This window comes from Felis catus, chromosome B3, assembly GCF_018350175.1.
Source record: "Felis catus isolate Fca126 chromosome B3, F.catus_Fca126_mat1.0, whole genome shotgun sequence".
In the NCBI taxonomy this organism is placed as follows: domain Eukaryota; kingdom Metazoa; phylum Chordata; class Mammalia; order Carnivora; family Felidae; genus Felis; species Felis catus.
In genome coordinates this window covers 40,740,644-40,763,602 of record NC_058373.1, presented here as the reverse complement: position 1 = coordinate 40,763,602, position 22,959 = coordinate 40,740,644, and the positions used below count along the sequence as shown (strand labels likewise).

The 22,959-nt window shown below is 37.0% G+C and overlaps 1 protein-coding gene and 1 non-coding gene across 14 annotated transcripts in view; both read right to left on the bottom strand.

The window, feature by feature from the left end:
* The window catches only part of CSNK1G1 (casein kinase 1 gamma 1), a 163,556-nt gene that overhangs the window by 78,326 nt on the left and 62,271 nt on the right, over nt 1-22,959 (bottom strand). For all 13 annotated transcript variants that reach the window (XM_045059174.1, XM_023255218.2, XM_045059175.1 and 10 more), the window contains 2 exons: nt 7,287-7,327; nt 571-640 (listed from right to left, as the gene is read on the bottom strand). In XM_045059174.1, the coding sequence (XP_044915109.1) occupies nt 571-640; nt 7,287-7,327 (111 nt within the window). The remainder of the gene's footprint in view (nt 1-570; nt 641-7,286; nt 7,328-22,959) is intronic.
* LOC111561205 lies at nt 19,546-19,735 on the bottom strand. Its single transcript, XR_002743563.1, has one exon. It is a non-coding gene; the product is annotated as a U2 spliceosomal RNA (small nuclear RNA).

The window sequence follows — 22,959 nt, the reverse complement described above, 5'->3', positions numbered from 1 at the left end:
ACTCAAGATATTTTCCTGGAAGCCAGTAAGATATTTCAGAAATTAGATTTTTTAGATAAAAAATAGGCACGTTTAAAATATATATATAAACTTAATTTTAAAAACTCCTCAAAGGTTTTAGGTTATTACAATAACATAAGCGAGGTCTTTCAAATGGATAAAATGACAATGTTATGGTATTTCAGAACACGTATTTTAGTAGATCCTCAAAATAGATACGTAGTCTCACTATGATAAAATATTGTTTGCAAATTACCAACCCCTCCTCTTTTCTTTTGGTGTAAAGAAATGAGAAGAGAATGAAATTACCATAAAGCAACACTTCAAACCAGTGTGTTTCAGGTGGTTTGTGGTCACAGTCATGGCATCATAAATCCCCAATCAAATGGCCCTCCAGGAGTCAGAGAGCAAGTAGCTTTAGTTGACTGTGTTTAATTACCTATCCAGCAAGCAGGGGAGATACATGGTCTGGTAAAAAAAAAAAGGTCCAGTAGACAAGAAAATGTGCATACTTTTGGTCTTTCAGCTAAGCTATAGGCTAAGTACATGGAGAAAACAGACTTGACTTACCTGCACTGCCGAGCTGTTTATAAAACCTGTATTCTAAATGAAGCTGTGGAGCACGTGATTTTATTGGTTCCTGAAACCCAAGAAGAGAAATTGTGATCAGATTTAGACAAATAAAAAAATTTTCTATTCCTAGGTTTTCAAAGTAAACCAGGGCCAAGACCACTTAGTATCTTAGAGATGATATCCATATATGATAGCATTTTCTTACCACAATTTCTCTTTGAAAGCACAGCTAGGGAAGGATGAAGGTGAAGTATATACAATCCCTTCCATGGATATTTAAATACACATACTCTGTATGAGCCATCATTCAACAACAGCTCCCTCACCAAGAAGTATTCTTCTGAAATACATTCTCCTAGGAAACCAGATGCCAAACCTTTTAATTAAATACCAGCATGTATTCCCTGCTTGTTTCATTATGAATTTTGGGTGATAAATAGGTTTATTATTTTTAGAAAAATGACATATGCTCAGAAAACAATTTCAAATACACAAAAATTAGGAAGAGAGTAAAAATATTCTGAGATTCTATCATTTTAAAGAAAAGCACTATTAATGTTTTGGTGAATATACTTCCAAATATTTATTCATACACATATTTATATGTAATATATACTCAAAAATATATTTAAAATAAATGAGATCACAGTATATTTGCTCTTCTGTAATGTATCTTTAAGTTCAACAATGTAATAATGACATCTATCCGTGGCCATACATAGCTTTATATAATTTTTAAGTAGGCTCTGCACCCAATGTGAGGCTTGAACTCACAATCCTGAGATCAAGAGTCACATGCTCTACCAACTGAGGCATCCAGGTGCCCCATAAAGCTTTATATAAATTTTAATGGCTGTAGTATTTTTGTGTATGCGTGTGTGTGCACGTGCACATGCATACATGCACATACCATAATTTTCAGACATCTTGGACTGTTTTCAGTTTTCATTATTACAAATAAAGCTGTTGGAACATTATATGCATATTTATTTTTACACTTAAGAGAGTTAAAGGTTGTAATTGCAATTAAAATATGTATCTTTAATCAATATGATGTTCAAGTTTACAAAAACAGAGTTTTCTAAAGCCCTTGGAGATAAAACAGCCAAATTACCAGGTCATTTTGTTCTACATTGAACTTCAAGAACTGGCTGGTTAATTATTCTCAACTGACTGTATAGTAGACTAGTTAGCAAGAAAATCAAACATTACCCTAGAAGACTGATCTATGTACCCTTTAGGATAGCTATCAAAAACGCAGAAAGTAAGCGTAGGTGAAGATGAGTAGAAACTGGAACTCTTGTGCATTGCTGGTGGCAATGTGAAATGGTATAGTTATTATGGAAAACAGTATGGTAACTTCTCAAAAAATTAAGCAGAATTACCACATGATCTAGCAATTCCATTTCTGGATATATACCTGAAAACACTGAGAGTGGAGACTCAAACTGATATTTGTACACCTGTGTTCATAGCGGCATTATTCGCAATAACCAAAAAGTAGAAGCAACCCAAGTATCTATCAACAAATGAGTAAACAAAATATGATTACCTTTAGTTCTACACATACATAGAATATCATTTGGCCATAAAAAAGAAAGACATTAGGACATATATTACAACATGGATAAAACTTGAAGACATTGGGCTAAATGAAATAAGCCAGACACAGGGCGCCTGGCTGGCTCAGTCCGAAGAGCATGCAACTCTTTTTCTCAGTGTCGTGAGTTTGAGCCCCATGTTGGGTATAGAGATTACTTCAGAATAAATAAACTTGGAAGGGAAAGGTGAAAGGAAAGAAAGGAGAAAGGAGAAAGAAGAAAGGAGAAAGAAAGGAGAAAGGAGAAAGGAGAAAGGAGAAAGGAGAAAGGAGAAAGGAGAAAGGAGAAAGGAGAAAGGAGAAAGGAGAAAGGAAAAGGAAAAGGAAAAGGAAAAGGAAAAGGAAAAGGAAAAGGAAAAGGAAAAGGAAAGGAATCTGCCAGACACAAAAGGACAAATACTGCATGATTTCACTTATATGAGGTACCTAAAGTAGTCAAATTCACAGAGAGAAAATTCAATTGTGGTTGCCAGAGGCTATGAGGGTGGGGATGGAGAGTCAGTGTTTAATGGGTACAGAATTGTAGTTGAAGAAGATGAAAAAGTTCTGGAGATGGTGGCAATGGCTGCACAACAATATGAATGTACTTAATGTCACTGAGCTGTACACTTAAAACTTATTAAAATGGTAAATTCTAGGGGCACCTGGGTAACTCAGTTGGTTAAGCATCCGACTCTTGATTACTGCTCAGGTCATGACCTCAGAGTTCCAGGGTCTAAGCCACTGCTTGGGATCCTCTCTCTCCCTCTCTCTCTGCCCCTCCCATGCTTGTGCTCACACTCTCACAAATAAAAACTCTGAAAAAAAATGATAAATTCTAGATACAATTCTGTATCAGATATGTGAGTTTTAAATATTCTCTCCCATTCCGTGGGTTGCCTTCTCACAATGTTCAGAGTCCTTTGATATATAAAAGTTTTTAATTTATCTTTTTTCTTTTCTTCCTTGTGCTTTTTGTATCATATCAAAAAAAATCACTGCCAAATCTAATGTCATGAAGCTTTTCCTCCAAGTTTTCTTCTAAGAGATTTATAGTTTTGGCTCTTACATTTAGGTCTCTGATACATTTTGAGTTAATTTTTTACATAGGATGCAAGGTAATGGTTCAACTTCAATGCATGTGGATATCTGATATTCCCAAAAACATTTGTTGAAAAAACTGTCCTTTCTCAGGTGAATGGTTACTTGTCCTCTTTTTAAGACAGGTTCAAAGAAAGGAGATCCCACAGCTTCCCTTGACAATTTATGCTGACGTTTAACACATTTCACGATTTCAAAGGTATTTTAAGTAGTTTAAATCTCTACTACCAAAAGTGAAGTCTATTTCTCTTTTGTCCTCAACAAGATAAAATAGCTCTTCGATAACCTGTGAATACTGTAACAACTATCCTCAAATTATAAAACTATTCAATCATTTGTTAGACATCTCTTATTGAGACATAGTAATTTCCTTTAACCTTTCCTCATTGGTCCTATTGTTTGAGTTCTTTGATCATCTTTGAAAGTTCTTCCTGCACCCACTTGAAGTTTTTGCATTTTTCTTAAGAAATAGAATCCATAAATCACAGAATTCAGAAGTTCCTTGAAGTTATCTAGTCTATCCATTTGCTTCTAGGAAGGTTTTTCTAAATAAATTCAGGCAGGCTAAAATAGTTCATATCCCTAATGAGCTCTATGAAAGAACACATATCCTTCTTTGATTATAAAATCAGCAATCATCAGAGTTGGGAGTCCAAGCTTCTCAAGATTCTTGTAGTCAAAAGAAAAAGTACATAAAGCTAAGTACACTCTAAATAATCACTTCTTTATTCATCTCTCTCTTCAAATAGGAAGGGATCACTCTGGAGAGTCTCCATCTGGTTTTAGATCTTCCACTGGAGCACCACTAAAGCAGCCAATTACAGAATTTGTCCTTCAGAACAATTGCTAATAATTCACAAGAACCCCAACAGAAACAGTGACAACAAATTAATATGGAAGCAGAGGTTGATCATTCTGTATGGTTTTTCTGGAGAAAAATGGAGCAATGAATGAAAAAGCCACAGATCCTTCTTCAAACATAATACTCTAAAACTTCACAGTAGATGCTGAGATAGGAAATATTTGACCTGATGTTGGGTAACTAAGCTAGCAGACTGAAAAAGCAAAAACTCTTTAGAGTTACAAGGCTGAACGTGGGCATGCATATCACATATATTCGGACAGCAGGAGCTTTTCATCATAGATGAAAGTGTTACTCCCTTCAAGCCAACCCCTTTAGCATATAGTTGAAGACTGCTCAGACAACTGAAGCTTCAAGGTGCTCTCCTGGAAGGACTATGAATACAGGACATTGTAAACACTAAATCTACATCTTGTGGCAGGCAGCAAGATTAACAGCATAAAGAGATTTTTTTTTCTTTTTTTAACAATTGTTAGAAAACTGTTAAGGGGCACCCAGGTGGCTCAGTCGGTTGAGAGTCCGACTTCGGCTCAGGTCATGATGTCACAGTTCGTGAGTTCGAGCCCCGCGTCAGGCTCTGTGCTGACAGCTCAGAGCCTGGAGTCTGCTTCAGATTCTGTGTCTCCCCTCTCTCTCTGCCCCACCCCCACTCATGCTCTGTCTCTCTCTGTTTTAAAAATAAATAAAACATTAAAAAAAATATATATATATATATGTAAAAGAAAGAAAACTTCTGTTAAAAAGAACCTGGGAGGGGCGCCTGGGTGGCGCAGTCGGTTAAGCGTCCGACTTCAGCCAGGTCACGATCTCGAGGTCCGTGAGTTCGAGCCCCGCGTCGGGCTCTGGGCTGATGGCTCGGAGCCTGGAGCCTGTTTCCGATTCTGTGTCTCCCTCTCTCTCTGCCCCTCCCCCGTTCATGCTCTGTCTCTCTCTGTCCCAAAAATAAATTTAAAAAATTGAAAAAAAATTAAAAAAAAAAAAAAGAACCTGGGAAATCTTGGTGATGGGGGTAAAGGAAGGGCTCATTATACTATTTTATGTTGTGTATGGTTTTTTAAAAAGGTTCCTCCAAATCTAATAAACAAGAGCCCAAAACGAAGATCTAAACAAAGTGGAAGGAAAACAGTACCAGCAGGGCTTCCTTGTATTTCTGTGCCAGATGCTGATTACATTTCCACAGAGGGCTGGCTATTTGCCAGAATCACAGTTATTCTGGAACACACATGTCTGCCTGAAATCCTAAACCGACAGCAGACGGCTACCTTGCAGGACAATAATGCTTAAGGCAAATTTTGCTGTTACAATGAAAAGAGCTCAGTTACTGCCCTCTTATCTCCCATGGAGAACACAGCCCAACAGCAAAAGAGGAGACCCACAGACAAGATTGCTATCCTACAAAAAGTCTTTATTTAAGATTTATTTCAAAGAGAAATGAGCTCCTGAGACACACCATACTAGATGACATGAGATCTACTTTTAGCCGTTATTCTAGGTCATACAAAGTAGAATAAAGTTTAATAAACTGTAAGTGAAATGCAGTGATCCGTCATGTCAACAATACATTATATAAGCTTATCTAACTAGGTTGACTAGTATGAACTTGGAAGAAGAAATAGAGATAGAAAAAATTGCCCCTAACCAAAAGGCTCTAGAGAGGTCTGGATAAATAAAGGGACAGTAACAAATATACAGAATTGAGACAGTATTTTCAAGTGTTTCAGGAATTACTCCTGGTTGCTAGTCCAACTTACCAAAGTCGTAAAACAGAAAAAGTAAAAAAGCAGATGAGCTAGAGAACACTTTTACAGAACCACATTTCTATAAATAAAAACTATAGTGGGGCGCCTGGGTGGCTAGTGGGTTAAGCGTCCGACTTCGGCTCAGGTCATGATCTCGAGCTCTGTGAGTTTGAGCCCCGTGTCGGGCTCTGTGCTGACAGTTCAGAGTCTGGAGCCTATTTCAGATTCTGTGTCTCCCTCTCTCTCTGGCCCTCCCCCATTCATGCTCTGTCTCTGCCTCAAAAATAAATAAACATTAAAAATAAATAAATAAAATAAAAATAAAAACTATGGTTAATCCTTTGATATTCAATCTGAGACAATGGTTGGCCTGCATTGTTACAGTATTACCTGTCTTCCTGCTCCCATTTCTCTAAAAAGAGTTCCAAGTCAACAAACAAAACCCTTGGTTCCCTAGCAGCTACCTGCTCTAAGCCCTGCTTCTGGTCTACATCTTTGCAAAGAAACCAATCTGATAACGTCTGATAGTTGTCTTCACAAAACACCTCTGACTCCTCCACAAAATGACAAGCTCAATCCACATACACAGCAGGTGTGGATGTGGTTAAGTGCAATTCGTTAGAAAAGAACAGCACTACTACAATTATCACAAGATACTTCCTTCAACCATAACTCCTGTCTTCCAGTTAATAAAGGCCCAAACTGGCTGCAAATCCTGGGAAACTTACCAGGACAAACATTTACACAGTTTCATAGAAAGTCATATGACATATTTCATATGACTAGAAATGATTATGTATCGACCTTAAATATAAAATAATTTTCTCCTAAAATTACTATTCCTCAAAAATAATACATATTTTTTAAGAGGATGCTATCTTTAATGACTAGGTTAGTTATTCATTAGTGCTGACAAAACCAAGTGAACTTTTTGCTTTGAATTTGACAAGATGTGTTTTTCACATTTGACGGATATTTAAGGCAATGAATTGATGATCAGATTTGGTCTTCTACTAAGTATATTAATAAATAAATACCTTACATTTTAAAAATGGATCAGTCAAGCAAAAGAAAATATAACATTTCCAATGCTTTTATCTTTTAAAATAGCACTATGAAAGGTACAAACCGCACAGAAATTACTAGTCTTCCAGTAATTTTTTTTTCTTCAAGCTATTTTTAATAACTATTTTTTGGTGCAACTGTTGCTACAAGTATAGTTGGCATCATCTAACTATAGAGTGTTATACAGTGTGCAGTGATTCATCACTATAGCACTATATACGGTTAAAGGAAAATGACTATGTGGGACCATATGCAAAAGAAAAAAACATTACTATTTTTGTGAATGCTTACAACTATTTCCTGTGAAAAGATATGTGAAGGGTGAGGGCACCAAAATATAATTACTACAAACATAGATTCTACTCACCAGTTTGATAGCTACATATTCATTGGTGTAGAGATTTTTACCTAGGGGAAAAGCAGAATGTATATGTTTTAGTGACATTTATTTTGGGAAATGCAAAGCAAAATCTTAGCTTACAGGGTCATGAGAAAGGTCACGTTCCCAACGCTATTCACATATATGAAACATGATTTATAAGCGAAAAGCTAAAGAAATAATGAGACCCAGTAAGACAAGAATAGAAACCACTTGAGAATTTGGAAATTTAAGTTAGACGTGAGAACTTAGAAAAAAGAAAACAAGTCTCCTCTCTCTCACACACGTTTTGTTATTTATTATTTCCCGACAACTAAGCCATGAAGCAAACCAAGAAGTGCCAGAATGTCAAAGATGCAGAAATTTTAACTCTTGGCACAATAAACACAAACCCTCACTTTTTAAACTAACAAATGGAAATTATAGATTATTTGTCACTGCCCTAAAACTTACCTACTGTCTGTAAGTAGATGATTCTCAAAGCTGTTTGGCTTTTGCACCACAACTCTAGCTCTTTATATGCAGAAAACGGCTCTCTACCTGCATAACTTAAACGTCTCAAGTTCTTCCTGAAATAGTAAGGATTATTTCCTCTCAACTTCTCTACTTCAATAAGTGGAATCAATACTCTCCTAGACATCTAGAGGAAGTGCCTGGAGTGAGGATGAGGATGAGGATGAAGGTAGCAATTACCCACTTTGTGAGCTCATACTACATGCTGGCTATGTAGCTATCTTCACCTCCCCACCTCTACTCATTCTTAAAGGCGAATTTAAATTCCTCCAGAGTGTTTAGTGTATACGATGTGGTTTAGCCACTGCACTGGACTTCACATTTCTTCTTATACATTTGTCCTATCTTAATCAGCTAGACTATAAATATCTTGAGAGTAGGAAATATTTATCCAGCAGTTCTCTCAATGCCTCAGACTGTTCTCCACATCACAGACACTCAAAACAAACACTGACTGATGAAAAGTTATCAGCACGTATAATTACTTTTTAAATAACACATAGAAGTAAATGTATTTACACACACATACACACACACACATAATGTACATGGCTAGATATAAAGGCATGGAGAAGGATATACAAAGATGTACATTAAAGACAGATACCATATGTTTTCAATCTTATGTGGATCCTGAGAAACTTAACAGGAACCCATGGGGGAGGGGCAGGAAAAAAAAAAAAAGAGAGAGAGAGAGAGGTTAGAGTGGGAGAGAGCCAAAGCATAAGAGACTTAAAAACTGAGAACTGAGGGTTGATGGGGGGTGGGAGGGAGGGGAGGGTAGGTGATGGGTATTGAAGAGGGCATCTTTTGGGATGAGCACTGGGTGTTGTATGGAAACCAATTTGACAATAAATTTCATACATAAAAAAACAAATATAGAAAGATATAGATTAAGGTATTAAAATGACTACTTCTTAAACACACACACACACTTTATCTTGGAAACTAAAGGCTGCTTACAATACTATTTTAACCAAGATCTAAACAACAGGCAGCTCTTTGCAAACTATACCATTATACTTTTAATAAGGCTATCAGGTTGCTGAGCACCTTTATGTGTCAAAGAGTACACTAATTTAGGAATAACTTTTGTGGGCAAGTAACATAATAAAGAGGACTTGCTGACTGCCAGAGAAATACCTAAGATACCATTAAAGATGAACAACTTCGGGGCGCCTGGGTGGCGCAGTCGGTTGAGCGTCCGACTTCAGCCAGGTCACGATCTCGCGGTCCGGGAGTTCGAGCCCCGCGTCAGGCTCTGGGCTGATGGCTCGGAGCCTGGAGCCTGTTTCTGATTCTGTGTCTCCCTCTCTCTCTGCCCCTCCCCCGTTCATGCTCTGTCTCTCTCTGTCCCAAAAAAAAATAAAACGTTGAAAAAAAAAATTAAAAAAAAAAAAAAAAAAGATGAACAACTTCTTTTTTAAAGAAACCAAAGTAGAAAACAGGTAATTTTTCCCTATATATTAATTGCATTCAGCTTCTAAAAGTCAATTTGTGTTTCTGATTAATCTTCCCACCAAAAACATTTTTAAAAATGTATCTGATGAAATTGTGAAAAGGAAACTAATAACTGGGAGAGGAATAGATAAGGCAGAAACAGCCAATGGAGGGAAATTAAAGTTCCCTGCATGTACAAAATTAAATTTTATTTTCTGTTTAAATAAACAAAAACAAAAAACTTCAACTTAGCCACAGACTTATCTCACACCAGGTACAATTCTGCATAAAGATTTTTCAGAATAGCCCTTCCTGGCACAGTATAAGCATTATTATTGTGACCCCAAATCAATTCTGGCACAAGGCTGACCCTAAGAACTTAGTATTACTTAGAGAAAAACAGTCAATTTCAAATTGTAAGTATGTTTAGGAGTCTTTCTGAATTGGACACACCCTCCCACCAGTTTTTACAGTGAGAATTCCTATGGGAGGCAGGGGTACCAAAATTCATCCCTCACTCATTTAAAGTATAACATGCCATTAGTGTCGAAGATAACTTAATCTTTGAAGTATATGTGTGAAGTAACAGATCTTTAATTCCATAGATACAACATTTAAAGTGAAGTATGGTAGTGGTAGAAATGTAATAGAGTAACCAACCTAGATTCTGATCTGTGAGCAAGAAAAGAGAGAAGGCAATTCAGGAGTTCTCAGGAAATAAATTCTTTTCTTTTTATCTTCCCTCTATGTCCTTCCCCCAAGAGTCTTAAAAAATGAGTAGGATTTTAAATAGGTGAAGAAGGGGAGGGGCACCTGGGTGGCTTAGTCAGTTGGGCGTCTGACGTCTGACTTCGGCTCAGGTCATGATCTCACAGTTTGTGAGTTCGAGCCCCGCGTCAGGCTCTGTGCTGACAGCTTGGGGCCTGGAGCCTGCTTTGGATTCTGTCTCCCCCTCTCTGTGCCCCTCCCCTGCTCATGCTGTGTCTCTGTCTTTCAATAATGAATAAATGTTAAAAAAAAAAAAAAAATTAAATAGTTGAAGAAGCGGAAAAGGCATCCCAAAGCGAAGAAGATGAATGAACAAACAAAAAAGTGACAAAGTAGATGGCACAGTCTAAGAATGATAGGTGGTCTGGAAGTAGACGGACCGTAAGTTGCATTGTGAGGATCAGGAAGTGGTAGGGACAGACAAAGAGGGGTTACGGTAGAAACAGGGCTAGAAAAGTAAGACTCAGTATACGTGAGAAAAGTCCTCAATGCCACTTAAAGTTTAAAACAAAGTTTCTGAGTAGGGTAGTGACATGATCAAACCTGTGTTTTGAATAACCACTTGTGAGGAAACATAAATGACCAATTAAAAAAATAAAAGACCAGAGGTAGGGGTAAGCATTTGAACATTTATTACCCATCATATGCAGATATCAGACATCTAAGAAGAGTAACACTCAGTTCTCACCCTGCAGAGACTATAATCTAACTCCTCACACAGGGCCTTGTACAGATGGCACACAAGTTTATTGAATTAATCACATAATGTGATGAGAGTTAAAAGAGAAATATGAACAAGTCAATAGAGGAGCCTGGATGAGGGAGTATAAAGCATCTGGCCACAAGTGGCACTCACAGTAAGTCTCAGAAGGACAGAGGAGAGAATAAAGGGTATTTCATAGTACATAAAAAATACTAATGTGAATAGTGAGATGGAAACATGATAGAAAATGCACAGAATCTGATATACTGCATGTGGACCGACATGAATGGAACACAAAATAAATGGAGAAAAACGGTGAGAAGTCAAGTCAGAAAGATCCAATAGGGACAGAGTGTGAATCACCTTGAATGCTAGCTTCTTACCCTAGGGTATGCACAACCAAACATAGGTGGAGATGTGCCAGGGCATAAGCTATACAAATAAGGCATGCTTTTCCTAGATCCTCACTTTCCTTTGAAGATTTGGGAAAAATCTTTTTTATAGTAAAACAAACTTTTTATATTATAGAAATTGCACAGATTTCTTTTGAAGAAAAAAAAAAAGGTAAGAGTTTAAAGAAATCCCAGGCACTTACAGATCTGCTTCTTCCAGAGTCCAGGGCGGGGATTGGGAGTCGGGGGGGAGGTCTCACCAATCAGTGGGTAAGCTTTTTCTCATTTTCCCCACTGGGCAGCCCAGGTTTCACGGTGTGTTTCACTTTCTACAGTGTGAACCTGCCATCTCCCGTGAGGGTGGTACAGGGAATCTGCCAGGGGATGCCAGGGAGGGAGATGATTTAGCCATCTGACTGCTTCACATATAGACTTGCAGCTAAGCTCTCTGTTTTTACTCCTTCTCCCTACTTCATCCCTGCTTTCTGAGCTCCTAGTGTCTCCAATTCTTTAGTTTAACTAGTGTAATTTATGTTACAAACCCCCCTACCCTTTCAATCATCAGCTTGCTCTGGACTGCTAAGTCAATTACCACTTAACTACTCTCCAGCTTCAAAAATTTTATTAACATTTCTCACTTGTTTTCCTCTTCTCTCTCACTGTGTGTGTGTGTGTGTGTGTGTGTGTGTGTGTGTGTGTCTATTTATGCCTTAAAGAGGTCAAGAAGAATGTTCAACTCATCTTTTTAGCCCTGGCAACATATACAGTATCTGATATGTAATGGGTAACAGATGCTTGTTGCAGTGAAAACAAATTCATTTAACATTCAGAAGGTTCTGGCAAAGTTCTAGGATAATAAAAAAAGAAGCCTAGGTTATAATCAGATATGGATAATCCTAAATGCATATATAGGAGTTTTGATTTCCTTATTCAGCTTGCTGTGAAACCAACAAAGGTCTCGTGCCACGAGTAAAAGCATAATGGTAAAAATTTTATTTTAAAAATATTAATCTGGCCCCAAAGTATAAAATAAAAGAGAGGAGAATACCTAGAAAGAGGAGAGGAGAATACCCAGAAAGAAGATGAAGGGAAAGCTTTGATAGCAGAACATTTAAAGAATAAATGTTCTTTATGTGGTTATGAGCATTCCATGAGTTAGAATATGTGAAAGTACTTTCTAAACTGCAAAATGCTAGATAAATCTAATTTTTATCTACTTCTCTATTATTGCAGGGTATTACCCAATAATTGCTGGAAGAAAACAACTTAAAAATATGATTTATAATCAAGGCATTTCAATGAGACAAAACTAATAACCTTTGGAGTACCTGTAAATGTGAAGGAGAAGGAAAAGAGAAGGGTCAAAAAAGTCTTCATCAGTTGAGAACAGAAAGAACCACAAGACGAGGCACTCTCCACTCTACCATTACGATGCCTCCCTCCAAGTTCCCACTAAACCAAAAAGTAATCTATAATTATGAAATGTTTCTCAGCTTCAACTTTCGTATCTATATAAAAAGTTGGAGCCCCTGGGTGGCTCAGTTGGCTAAGTGTTCGACTCTTGCTTTCGGCTCAGGGCATGATCTCGCAGTTTGTGAGTTCCAGCCCCAGGTCTGGCTCTGCACTAACAGCAGGAAGTCTGCTTGGAATTCTCTCTCTCTCCACCCCTCCCCCACTCACGCTCTCTCTCTTAAAATAGATGAATAAAGAATTTTAAAAATATAATCACAGAAACACAAGGAATAAGGAAGCCTATGTTAACACCAAATGTGATAGCTGATACATCACAGAATGCTGACTTGTGTTTGCTTACTTTCTCTGGGGGCACCAAAAGAACTGAACACATGTCACCCTCTTCCAAAGCAATTATCCTTAATCCTAAGAGGCACTGGAGGTGATGAAATAATTCTCTTGTGCTATGCATCACTCAAATGAACTCCTTTGCCAGAGGCATCAGGAAGACTGAACAGGCCAACACAAAGTGCAGCCATGTAAAAGGCTAGATAATCACGCAGCCACCATCCTCCTCAGTGATATACTTACTCAAAAATTTTGCTCTGGAAGAATTTAATTACAAAGATAGAGGGTTAAAATCCTGCCCATTTAAAATGAATGACTGCTTCAGCTAAAATAGATTTCTTAAATATATATATTTAAAACATATCAATAACTGTGAGAAAGGCAGGCACTTTAATGGACAGCAAAATGCCACCGATGAGATGGCATGATCCCAAGCACTCAAAGCTTTTAGTATCTGTTGCACAAAATCCACAATGCTTCCCACGCTCACTTCCTGGCTATGATGAGTTCTTTTATTGTTAATGGAAATGAAACTGCATTACATAGTCGTTTTTGGAGCTTTACGTCTAAACTCAGCCTTTTGAAAGAGCAGCCCTGGATGTGATGCTGCCCATAAAACCCACTGCACGAAGACTTCCTATTTTAGTAAGTCACCTACAGAGACAACATTTACTGTAAGCTTCATCAGACACAGCATTATTTCAAAGAACCAGCAGGCCTCAGTTCTCAAGAGTCACACTGATAAAGAACATACAGCCTCGGGCTCCCAGTTTAGTTAGATCTCCAGCTGTCTCATTTTCTGGTCCTAAAGTGAAAGTAGTACATTTATAAATCACTACCTAGAACTTGTAAAAACAAATAAACAAACAAAAAATCCAGCCAAATGAACTTGAGGTATTTTGTGTTAAAAGAAGAAACTGCTTTTTTGTAACTTTCATTGGTTACCATGTCTATTCAGGGCAAAGAGGGCAGGCTGGCCTAGCGCCTCTACTACCCAGAGAACATCTTTTTAAGTAGGTATTATGATTAGGGGTAAGAAGATAACAAATAGAACTATAGCTTTAAAGAAAAGAGCCACAAATCTTTTTCATTTTTACTTAATTCTACTAGTGAACTCGTACACTGTGCAGAAATGTTTCCCAAATGGTTAGCAGTTAACAACAAGAGTAATTTCTCCTTGTGCTATGTTTCTTGAAGGGATTACTTATCAATATTAGTAGTATATTATTAAAAAATTAAATCTTGCTCAACAACACCGGTAATGTTATAGAACATGTTTACTGTTAATATGCAAAAACAGGTCTTATTTATATATTTATAAACATGTCTATTTTAGGCAATGTTTGTTAAAATGTTTTCTAAAGTGCAGGACGTGATCCACTAGTGAAGTGTGAAATAAATAAATACAAGGGGTCCTGACCAACATGTTTTTTTTAAAAAAACAGTGTAAAATAAAAAATACAGTATACCACTCTTAGCATGGGTATTATTTCATTAAATGTCTGCTTCAGATATATATACATATTAAATTGTGTATGTAATGGATCATAGCGTAATCGTTTTAGTGTGTCACGGTCAAAAAACAAAAGCCACTAATAAAAACCTGGGGGTACCTGGGTGGTTTAATTGGTGGAGTGAATTCAACCCAAAACGGTAATAAGATACCATGGGAGAAACCTAACCAAAGAGGTAAAAGACTTGTATTCTGAAAAGGGTAAAACACTTACGAAAAAAATTGATGACACAAAGAACTGGAAAGACATTCCATGCTCATGAACTGGAAGAACAAATACTGTTAAAGTGTCTATACTCCCCAAAGCAATCTACACGTTTAATGCAATCCCTATCATTTTTTTTTTTTTTGGAGCATTTTTTGGAGAACTAGAAAAATCAATCACAAAATTTGTATGGAACCACAAGAGATCCCAAATAGCCGAAACAACTTTGAAAAAGAAAAGCAAAGAAGCATCACAATTCTGGATTTCAAGTTACATTACAAAGCTATAGTTACCAAACAGTATGTTACTAGCACAAAAATAGACAAACAGATCAAAGAAACAGAACAGAAAACCCAAAAAGGGGACACAACTATCTGGTCAATTAATCTTCAACAAAGCTGGAAAGAATACCCAATGGGAAAAAAACAATCTCTTCAACAAATGGTGCTGGGAAAACTGGACAGCTATATGCAGAAGAATGAAATTGGACCACTTTCTTTTCTTTTTTATTACTTAAAAAAAATTTTAACATTTATTCATATTTCAGAGTGAGAGAGACAGAGCATGAGTGGGGGAGGGGCAGAGAGAGCAGGAGACACAGAATCAGAAGCAGGCTCCAGGCTCTGAGCTGCCAGCACAGAGCCCTACATGGGACTCAAACTCACGAACCTGTGAGATCATGACCTGAGCCGAAGTTGGACGTCCAACCAACTGAGCCACCCAGGCGCCCCTGGACCACTTTCTTATACCATACACATAAATAAATTCAAAATGGATGAAAGACCTAAATATGAGACTTGTAACCATAAAAATCCTAGAGGAGAACATATAGGCAGTAACCTCTTTGACATGGGTCATAGCAAATTCTTTCTAGATGTGTCTTGGGAGGCAAGAACAAACTACTGGGACCTTCATCAAAATAAAATGCTTCTGCACAGTGAAGGAAACAATCAATAAAACTAAAAGGCAACCTGTGGGACGGGAGAAGATATCTGCAAATGACTTATCTGATAAAGGTTTAATATCCAAAATCTATAAAGAACTTATCAAACTCAACACCCAAAAAAACCAAAAACTCAGTTAAGAAATGTGCAGAAGATGGGGTCCCTGGGTGGCTTAAGTGGTTAAGCATCTGATTCTTGATCTCAACTCAGGCCATGATCTCACAGTTCGTGAGTTCGAGTCCCATGTTGAGCTTTTCCCAGACAGTGTGGTGCCTGCTTGGGATTCTATCTCTCTTTCTCTCTCCTCTCCATCTGTGACCCTCCCCTGCTTGTGCTTACTCTCGGGGGTTCTCTAATAAATAGACTTAAAAAAAAAAAAAGAAAAAGAAATGGGCAAAAGATACGAATAGACATTTTTCCAAAGATGACATACATGCTCAACATTGCACACCATCAGGTAAATGCAAATCAAAACTCCAATGAGGTGGTACCTCACACCTGTCAGAATGGCTAAAATCAACAATACAAGAAACAACCGGTGCTGGTGAGGATAGGGAGAAAGGGAAACCCTCTTGCACTGTTGGTGGGAATGCAAACTGGTGCATCCACTCTGGAGAACAGTATGGAGGTTCCTCAAAGTTAAAAACAGGGGTGCCTGGATGGCTTAGCGAGTTAAGCATCTGACTCTTGATTTCAGTTCAGGTCATGATCTCACAATTGTAGAACCCATATTGGGCTCCACACCACACTCAGTATGGAGCCTGGTAAGATTCTCTCTCTCCTTCTGCCCGTCCTGTGCTCCCATGCACACTCTCTCTCTCTCAAAAAAAAAAAAAAAAAAAAAGTTACAAATAGAACTACCTTACAATCCAGCAATTGCACTACTAGGTTCTTAATCCAAACAATACAAAAATATTAATTCAAAGAGATATATGTACCCTGATGTTTACAGCAGCATTATCTACCACAGCCAAATTATGTAAACAGCCCAAGTGTCCACTGACTGATGAATGGATAAAGATGTGGTATGTGTGTGTGCACACACATTCGCACACACACACAATGGATTATTACTCAGCCATTAAAAAAGAATGAAATCTTGTCATTTGCAATGACACAGACGGAGCTAGAGAGTATTATGCTAAGTGAAATAAATCAGTCAGAGAAAGACAAGTACCATATTACTTCATTCATATGTGGGATTTAAGAAACAAATGAACAAATGGGGTAAAAAAGAGGGAGGCAAACCAAGAATCAAACTTTTTTTTTTAATTTTAGAGAGACAGTGAGAGAGAGTGAGCATGACTGGGGAAGAGGACAAGAGGGGGAGAGAAAGAAAAGGAATGAGAATTTCAAGCAAGGTCCACACCCATTGTGGAATAGGGGCTTGACACAGGGCTCAATCCCATGACCCTGAGATCATGACCTAAGCCGAAATCAAGAGTTGGACACTCAACTGACAGAGCCACCCAAGTGTCCCCCCCTCACTTTTTTTTTGGAAAGACTCTTAACTAGAGAACAAATTGTTGGTTACCAGAGGGGAGGTGGGTGGGTAGGGATGGGTAAAATAGGTGATGAGGATTAAGGAGAGCACTTGCTGTGATGAGCACTGGGTATATTATGGAAGTGTTTAAATCACTATATTGTAACCTGAAACTAATAATGCACTGTATGCTAACAAACTGGAATTTAAGTAAAAACTTTAAAAAAACATGCACATGAAAAAAATTTTTAATCAAAACCTTCTGGAAAGCAGTTTCAATGATCTCAATTTGAGTCAGTGATTGGCCTAACTTCATTGACTTTTGATAGTAAGAAAAATGAGGGGTTCTCTAATGGCTCAAAATCTGGAATAAGGCTTAGTAGGGTGAGATAAAAGGGTGGGACGGTATTTATAAATGGGATCAAAGAAAGACCCATATATCCCGTTTCAAGAAGGGGAGCCTATGAAGTACTTACAGAGGCCTCTGCTTTACTAAGCACATGCGTAAAACTTTCTATATCAGAGTGGTGAGAAAAAAAAATTGGAATGAATCACTCCAGAAAGCATGATATTCTGCAGCAGAAAAATACTAAAGTACTTTATTTTTTGAATTTAATTATTATGTAAAGTTTTAAAGTTTTATAATGATTACCCCATGTAACCTCACCCAATTTCAATAACTAAATTATTTTGAAGCAAATCCCAAGTATTATATTTTACTAAAAAATATTTCATTAAAGAGGCGCCTGGGTGGCTCAGTCAGTTAAGCATCCGACTTCAGCTCATGTCATGATCTCATGGTTCGTGAGTTCAAGCCCTGGGTCAGGATCTGTGCTGAAACCTCAGTGCCTGGAGCCTGCTTCAGATCCTGTGTCTGTCTGTCTCTCTCTCTGCCCCTCCCCCACTCATGCTCTGTCTCTCTCTCAAAAATAAACATTAAAAAAACTTTTTTATTAAAAAAATTTCATTATGAATCTCTAATAGATGTGAAGTACTTTTTCAGAACAGGCAGATGACTTGGTATTTGAAGACTTCTGCAATATAAATGTGGCAAATCAGAAGACCAAATGGAGATCCATGGACAAGGAGAAGGCTATACCAGTCAGACATTCAAGCCACTCAGGAAGAAAAGTCTACTTGGTCCTTTCAACAGTAAAAGGATTGAAAGTGAAAAAATACAACTATGAAAAGAGTTCAAAGTGGTTCTAGAAGCAAGTGATTCTAGAAAAACTAAAACCATGGATTGTCAATTATTTGAATTTGATCATCAGCTCAAACAGTCTAATGTGTTATTAATATTTGTTCTTTTGTTGTTTGTGCTTTTGTTCTTAACTAGGAATCCACTGCCAAATCTGAGGGTGTGAAGATTTAGACTTATCGTCTAAGAGATTTATAGTTTGGGCTCTTACATTTAGTTCTTTGATCCACTTTGGATTAATTTTTGAATATGGTATGAGGTCCAGGTTCAAATCAAATCCTTTGCATGTGAGTATTCAGTTGTCCTAGGAGTATTTATTGAAAAAATATAGTTCTCCATTGAATGGTCTTGGCATACTGGTCAAAAAGCAATGGATCACAGATGATTCTTCAATCTATTATGTCTATTATAATGCCAGTACCACTGGCATTAGATCACTGTTGCTTTGTAGTAAGTTTTGAAATAAAAAAGTGTGAGTCATTCAACTTTATTCTTGTTTTTCAGTACTGTTTTGGCTCTTCTGGGCACCTTGCAACTACATATGAATTTTACGATCAGCCTGTCAATTTCTACAAAGAAGCCCAGCTAGAATTCTGACAGGGATTGTGTTAAATCTGTAGATCAGTTTGGGGAGTACTACCATCTTAACAATATTAAGTTTGATCCCTAAATATGAAGGTCTTTCCACGTATTTAGGTCTTTAATTTCTTTTAACATTTTATAGTTTTCAGAGTATAAATTTTACACTCATTTTGTTAAATTTATTCTATTTTGATAGTATTGTAAACAGAATTGTTTTCTTAACTTTGTTTTCAGGTTAAATATAGATGCTTTTGTTTAATAACAATTTGGACCTCTTCTCTCATGATCCATTCCCAGAAGGATATTATTCTTTTATATTCCCAGAAGGATATTATAGTCTTTTATATATATATATATATATATATATATATATATAAAAGACTGTAATTATAAATAATTATATAAATTATTTAAATAATTGTATATATATAAATAATTATATATATATATAAAATATATATATTTATATATATTCCCAGAAGGATATTATAGTCTTTTAATTAGAAAAGACTGAGCCACCCAGGCACCCCAAGTATCAGTAATTTTTAATTCTGACCGAAGGGGCATGGGGATGTACATAAAAGTGCTCTCATAGCTCAGTTGTGAACAATATTTTCACAACCATACAACTATAAATGTAAAAAAAACCCGGTGTGTGTGTGTGTGTGTGTGTGTGTGTGTGTGTGTGTGTGCGCTTTAGCCCCAGAGGGGGTGCACCATTCTTGGAGGTACTGTAATCCCACGTTGATGCACAGAGTGAATGGGGCAAGCACCTATTCCATCTCCCTGCTCTAAAAAACATTTAACTTACTGTCCTCGGATACAGGACATATCAGATATTAAACTAATAAGAACAGATACTATACTTGATCTTAGCCAAGAGGCCAAGAAGTAACTGTGTAGAAAAATGGTTTAACAAAGTATATGATGTAAGTATACAGGGAGAACATGGGAGAGTGACTGGGATGGTGTACACAAGAAAATTGAAAACCAATATTCAATAACACTTAAAAAAAGGAAGCATCTAGAGGACATGGTTAAAAGAGTGGAAATGCTTGTCTGTAGAGATCAGGACTTTACTACCTATGCCATATGGTTATTTTCATGAAAATTATTATAGGGCACCTGGGTGGCTCAGTCGTTTAAGCATCTGACTTCAGCTCCGGACATGATCTCACAGTTGGTGAGTTCAAGACCCACGTCAGATCCTCTGTCCCCCTCTATCTCTACCCCTCTCTCACACTATCTCAAAAACAGACAAACATTAAAAAAATTAAATTATAAAAGGGTGTTGGCTGACTGTCAGTAAAGCATGCGACTCTTGATCTCAGAGTTGTGAGTTCAAGCCCCACACTGGGTATAGAGATTACTTAAAAAGTAAAGTTAAAATAAAAAATTAAATTATAAAAAATAGATTATCTAGGGGCACCTGTGCAGCTCAGTCGGGTTGAGCATCTGATTTCAGCTCAGGTCATCATCTCACAGTTCATGAGTTCAAGCCCCACATCAGGCTCACTGCCATCAGCACAGAGTCTACTTCAGAGTCCACTTCAGATCCTGTCCCTCTCTTCCTGCCCCTCCCCTGCTTGTACTCTCTCAAAAATAAATAAAACACTAAATAAATAAGTAAGTAAATAAGTAAGTATCTATAAGCATTCTCTTGCCCTAGTAACCCCAACTCAGGAAAAAACTGGATTAACCTAGACTTTTTGGAAAAGTACAAGTTCAGGCAGTTTTCTCCTTAGGATGCATGATGACATCATGTAAATATTGATTCTAAACTCTCCTCATAATAAATCCCAAATCATCTTTGCTTCATAGTACTGCTCACACAATTCCAGATGGCTTTTAGCAATCCTGGCAATTTCACCATTAAATTCTCCTGATAAACTAGCCAAGATACCAATGCATAATCCTGCAAGAATCTTATCTGTGACACTCTAAAATTACCATATTAATGTGATACGGACTGTGTGTCATCGAATGTGGTTAAAGGGCTAAATGGGTGATGGGTACTAAGGAGGGCACTTGCTTGATGAGCACTGGGTATAATATATGCAATGAATCATTAAATTCTACTCAGGAAACCAATACTACAACTATATGTTAACTAAATTTAAATACAAACTTTAAAAAGTGAAAAAATAAAAATAAATAAAACTTAAAAATAAAGTGGTTGATTCCTACCAGTTTTTGATAGACCGTGCTGAGAAAAAAAAAAAAAAAAATTCTTCCTTAAGCTCCGTTAAAGTGCTTTAACAAACTCCTGGAGTTAAAACCAACAGAATGTAATTCTAAAAGAAATTTAAGCTATGATACTACTAGGAACAAGAATTTTATACTTATTTGTGATTTTTCAAGAAAGTTAAAACGCATTATTTCTGGAATCAGAATTTTAATGTTTTTAAATATTTATTTATTTTTGAGAGGGAAAGAGTGGAGGAGGGGCAGAGAGAAGGAGAGAGAGAATCCCAAGTAGGCTCCACACCTTCAGCAGAAGCCCTACTCAGGGCTCGAACTCACCAACCTAGAGATCACGACCTGAGACAAAACAAAGAGCCAGACGCTTAACCGACTGAGCCACCCAGGCACCCCTGGAATCATAATTTTAAATTAAGTCCCTCCACAACATACTATAGGAGCAAAACAAAGAATATAATCTATTATACAACTGTTAAGTGGGAACATAAACATCCCTTAGCGAAGTATTTTGTCAGTTTTACAACTTACTTTTAAATGGTTCAAACACACACTCTCTCTCTCTCTCTCTCTCTCTCTCTCACACACACACACACACACACACACACTCTCTCTCTCTCTCTCTCTCACACACACTCTCACACCAATGTTCACAAACATATCTCCAAAGATATAAAGCATCTGGAAAAAACATTAACTGGTAAATTGAGGTAACAGTATATTATGGATAATCGCCAACCTGGTTTTTTTTACTTTTTAGTAAAATTTTGAAAATCTTCTTCATACAAAGTTGGGAAAAATTAAAACAAAAGTTTAAACAATATGTGTATTATAGGGCACCCGGGGGGCTCAGTCAGTTAAGCATCCTACTCAGTTTCAGCTCAGGTCATGATCTCGCAGTTTCGTGAGTTCAACCCCTGCATTGGGCTCTGTACACTGACAGAGGAAGCCTGCTTGGAATTCTCTCTCTGCCCCTCCCCCACTTGCATTCTGTGTCTCTCAAATTAACTTAAAAAAAAATTTTTTTTAATCAAGAATATCTGTATTATGTGTACAAATTAAATGCTCACTATGTACCAACCACTGTCTTAAATGATTATATGCATTACCTGGATTTTATCTTCACAACACATCTGTTAAATTAGGTATTATTTCTACTCTCATCTTATAGAGGAAAAAAATAAAACCTGTAAAGGCAATATGACTTCAGGACTCTTAAGAAAGAAAGTAATGACACAACTTCTAAACTTGTTTTAGTTTGTTCCATCCAAAGACCCTATAAATTTGCAAATATATAGGAAAACCTTAACAATGTTGTAAAAGCACCTTATAATCAGTGTTAATGTTTCATTGCTTGGCATGGTTTTTGGCTGATACAGACTTTGTTCTATTTGTTCAAATGATAAGATTTACTAGAAACTATGAATAAAAAAGTAACATTTGATTTTACAATGCCTTCACTTTCATCTAGAGAATAAACACTTAAATTTTATCTTAAGCCTATATTCTTTCAGATGAATGATACTCAAAAAATTTTAACGGAGAATAATATCTTGTAAACAAAATCTTACTGAAAACTTAATATATAGGTGACAGAATCCTGTCTCCTCACTCTTCCTTTCTCATTCCCTCACAGTGCAAAATAAAGGCTCTGAGACTTTGTGGGACACAATATGAAACCAAGTGCTTTAGAATCTGTAAACTGTTAATGATCACAACTGCCAAACACAGAACTTGCTGGTAAAAGCTGAAGTTACAAATTCCAATTTAAGTTCATTAGTGATAGGTAAGAAAACAACAATATGCAGAGAAGTTGTCATGTACACCCTACTTTAGACACAGAAGTAAGTATCTTATTTTAGAAGTCAGGGAGGAGTGTGTCAAAGGATAAGCTGCTACCCTTAGCCAATTTACGTTCTGT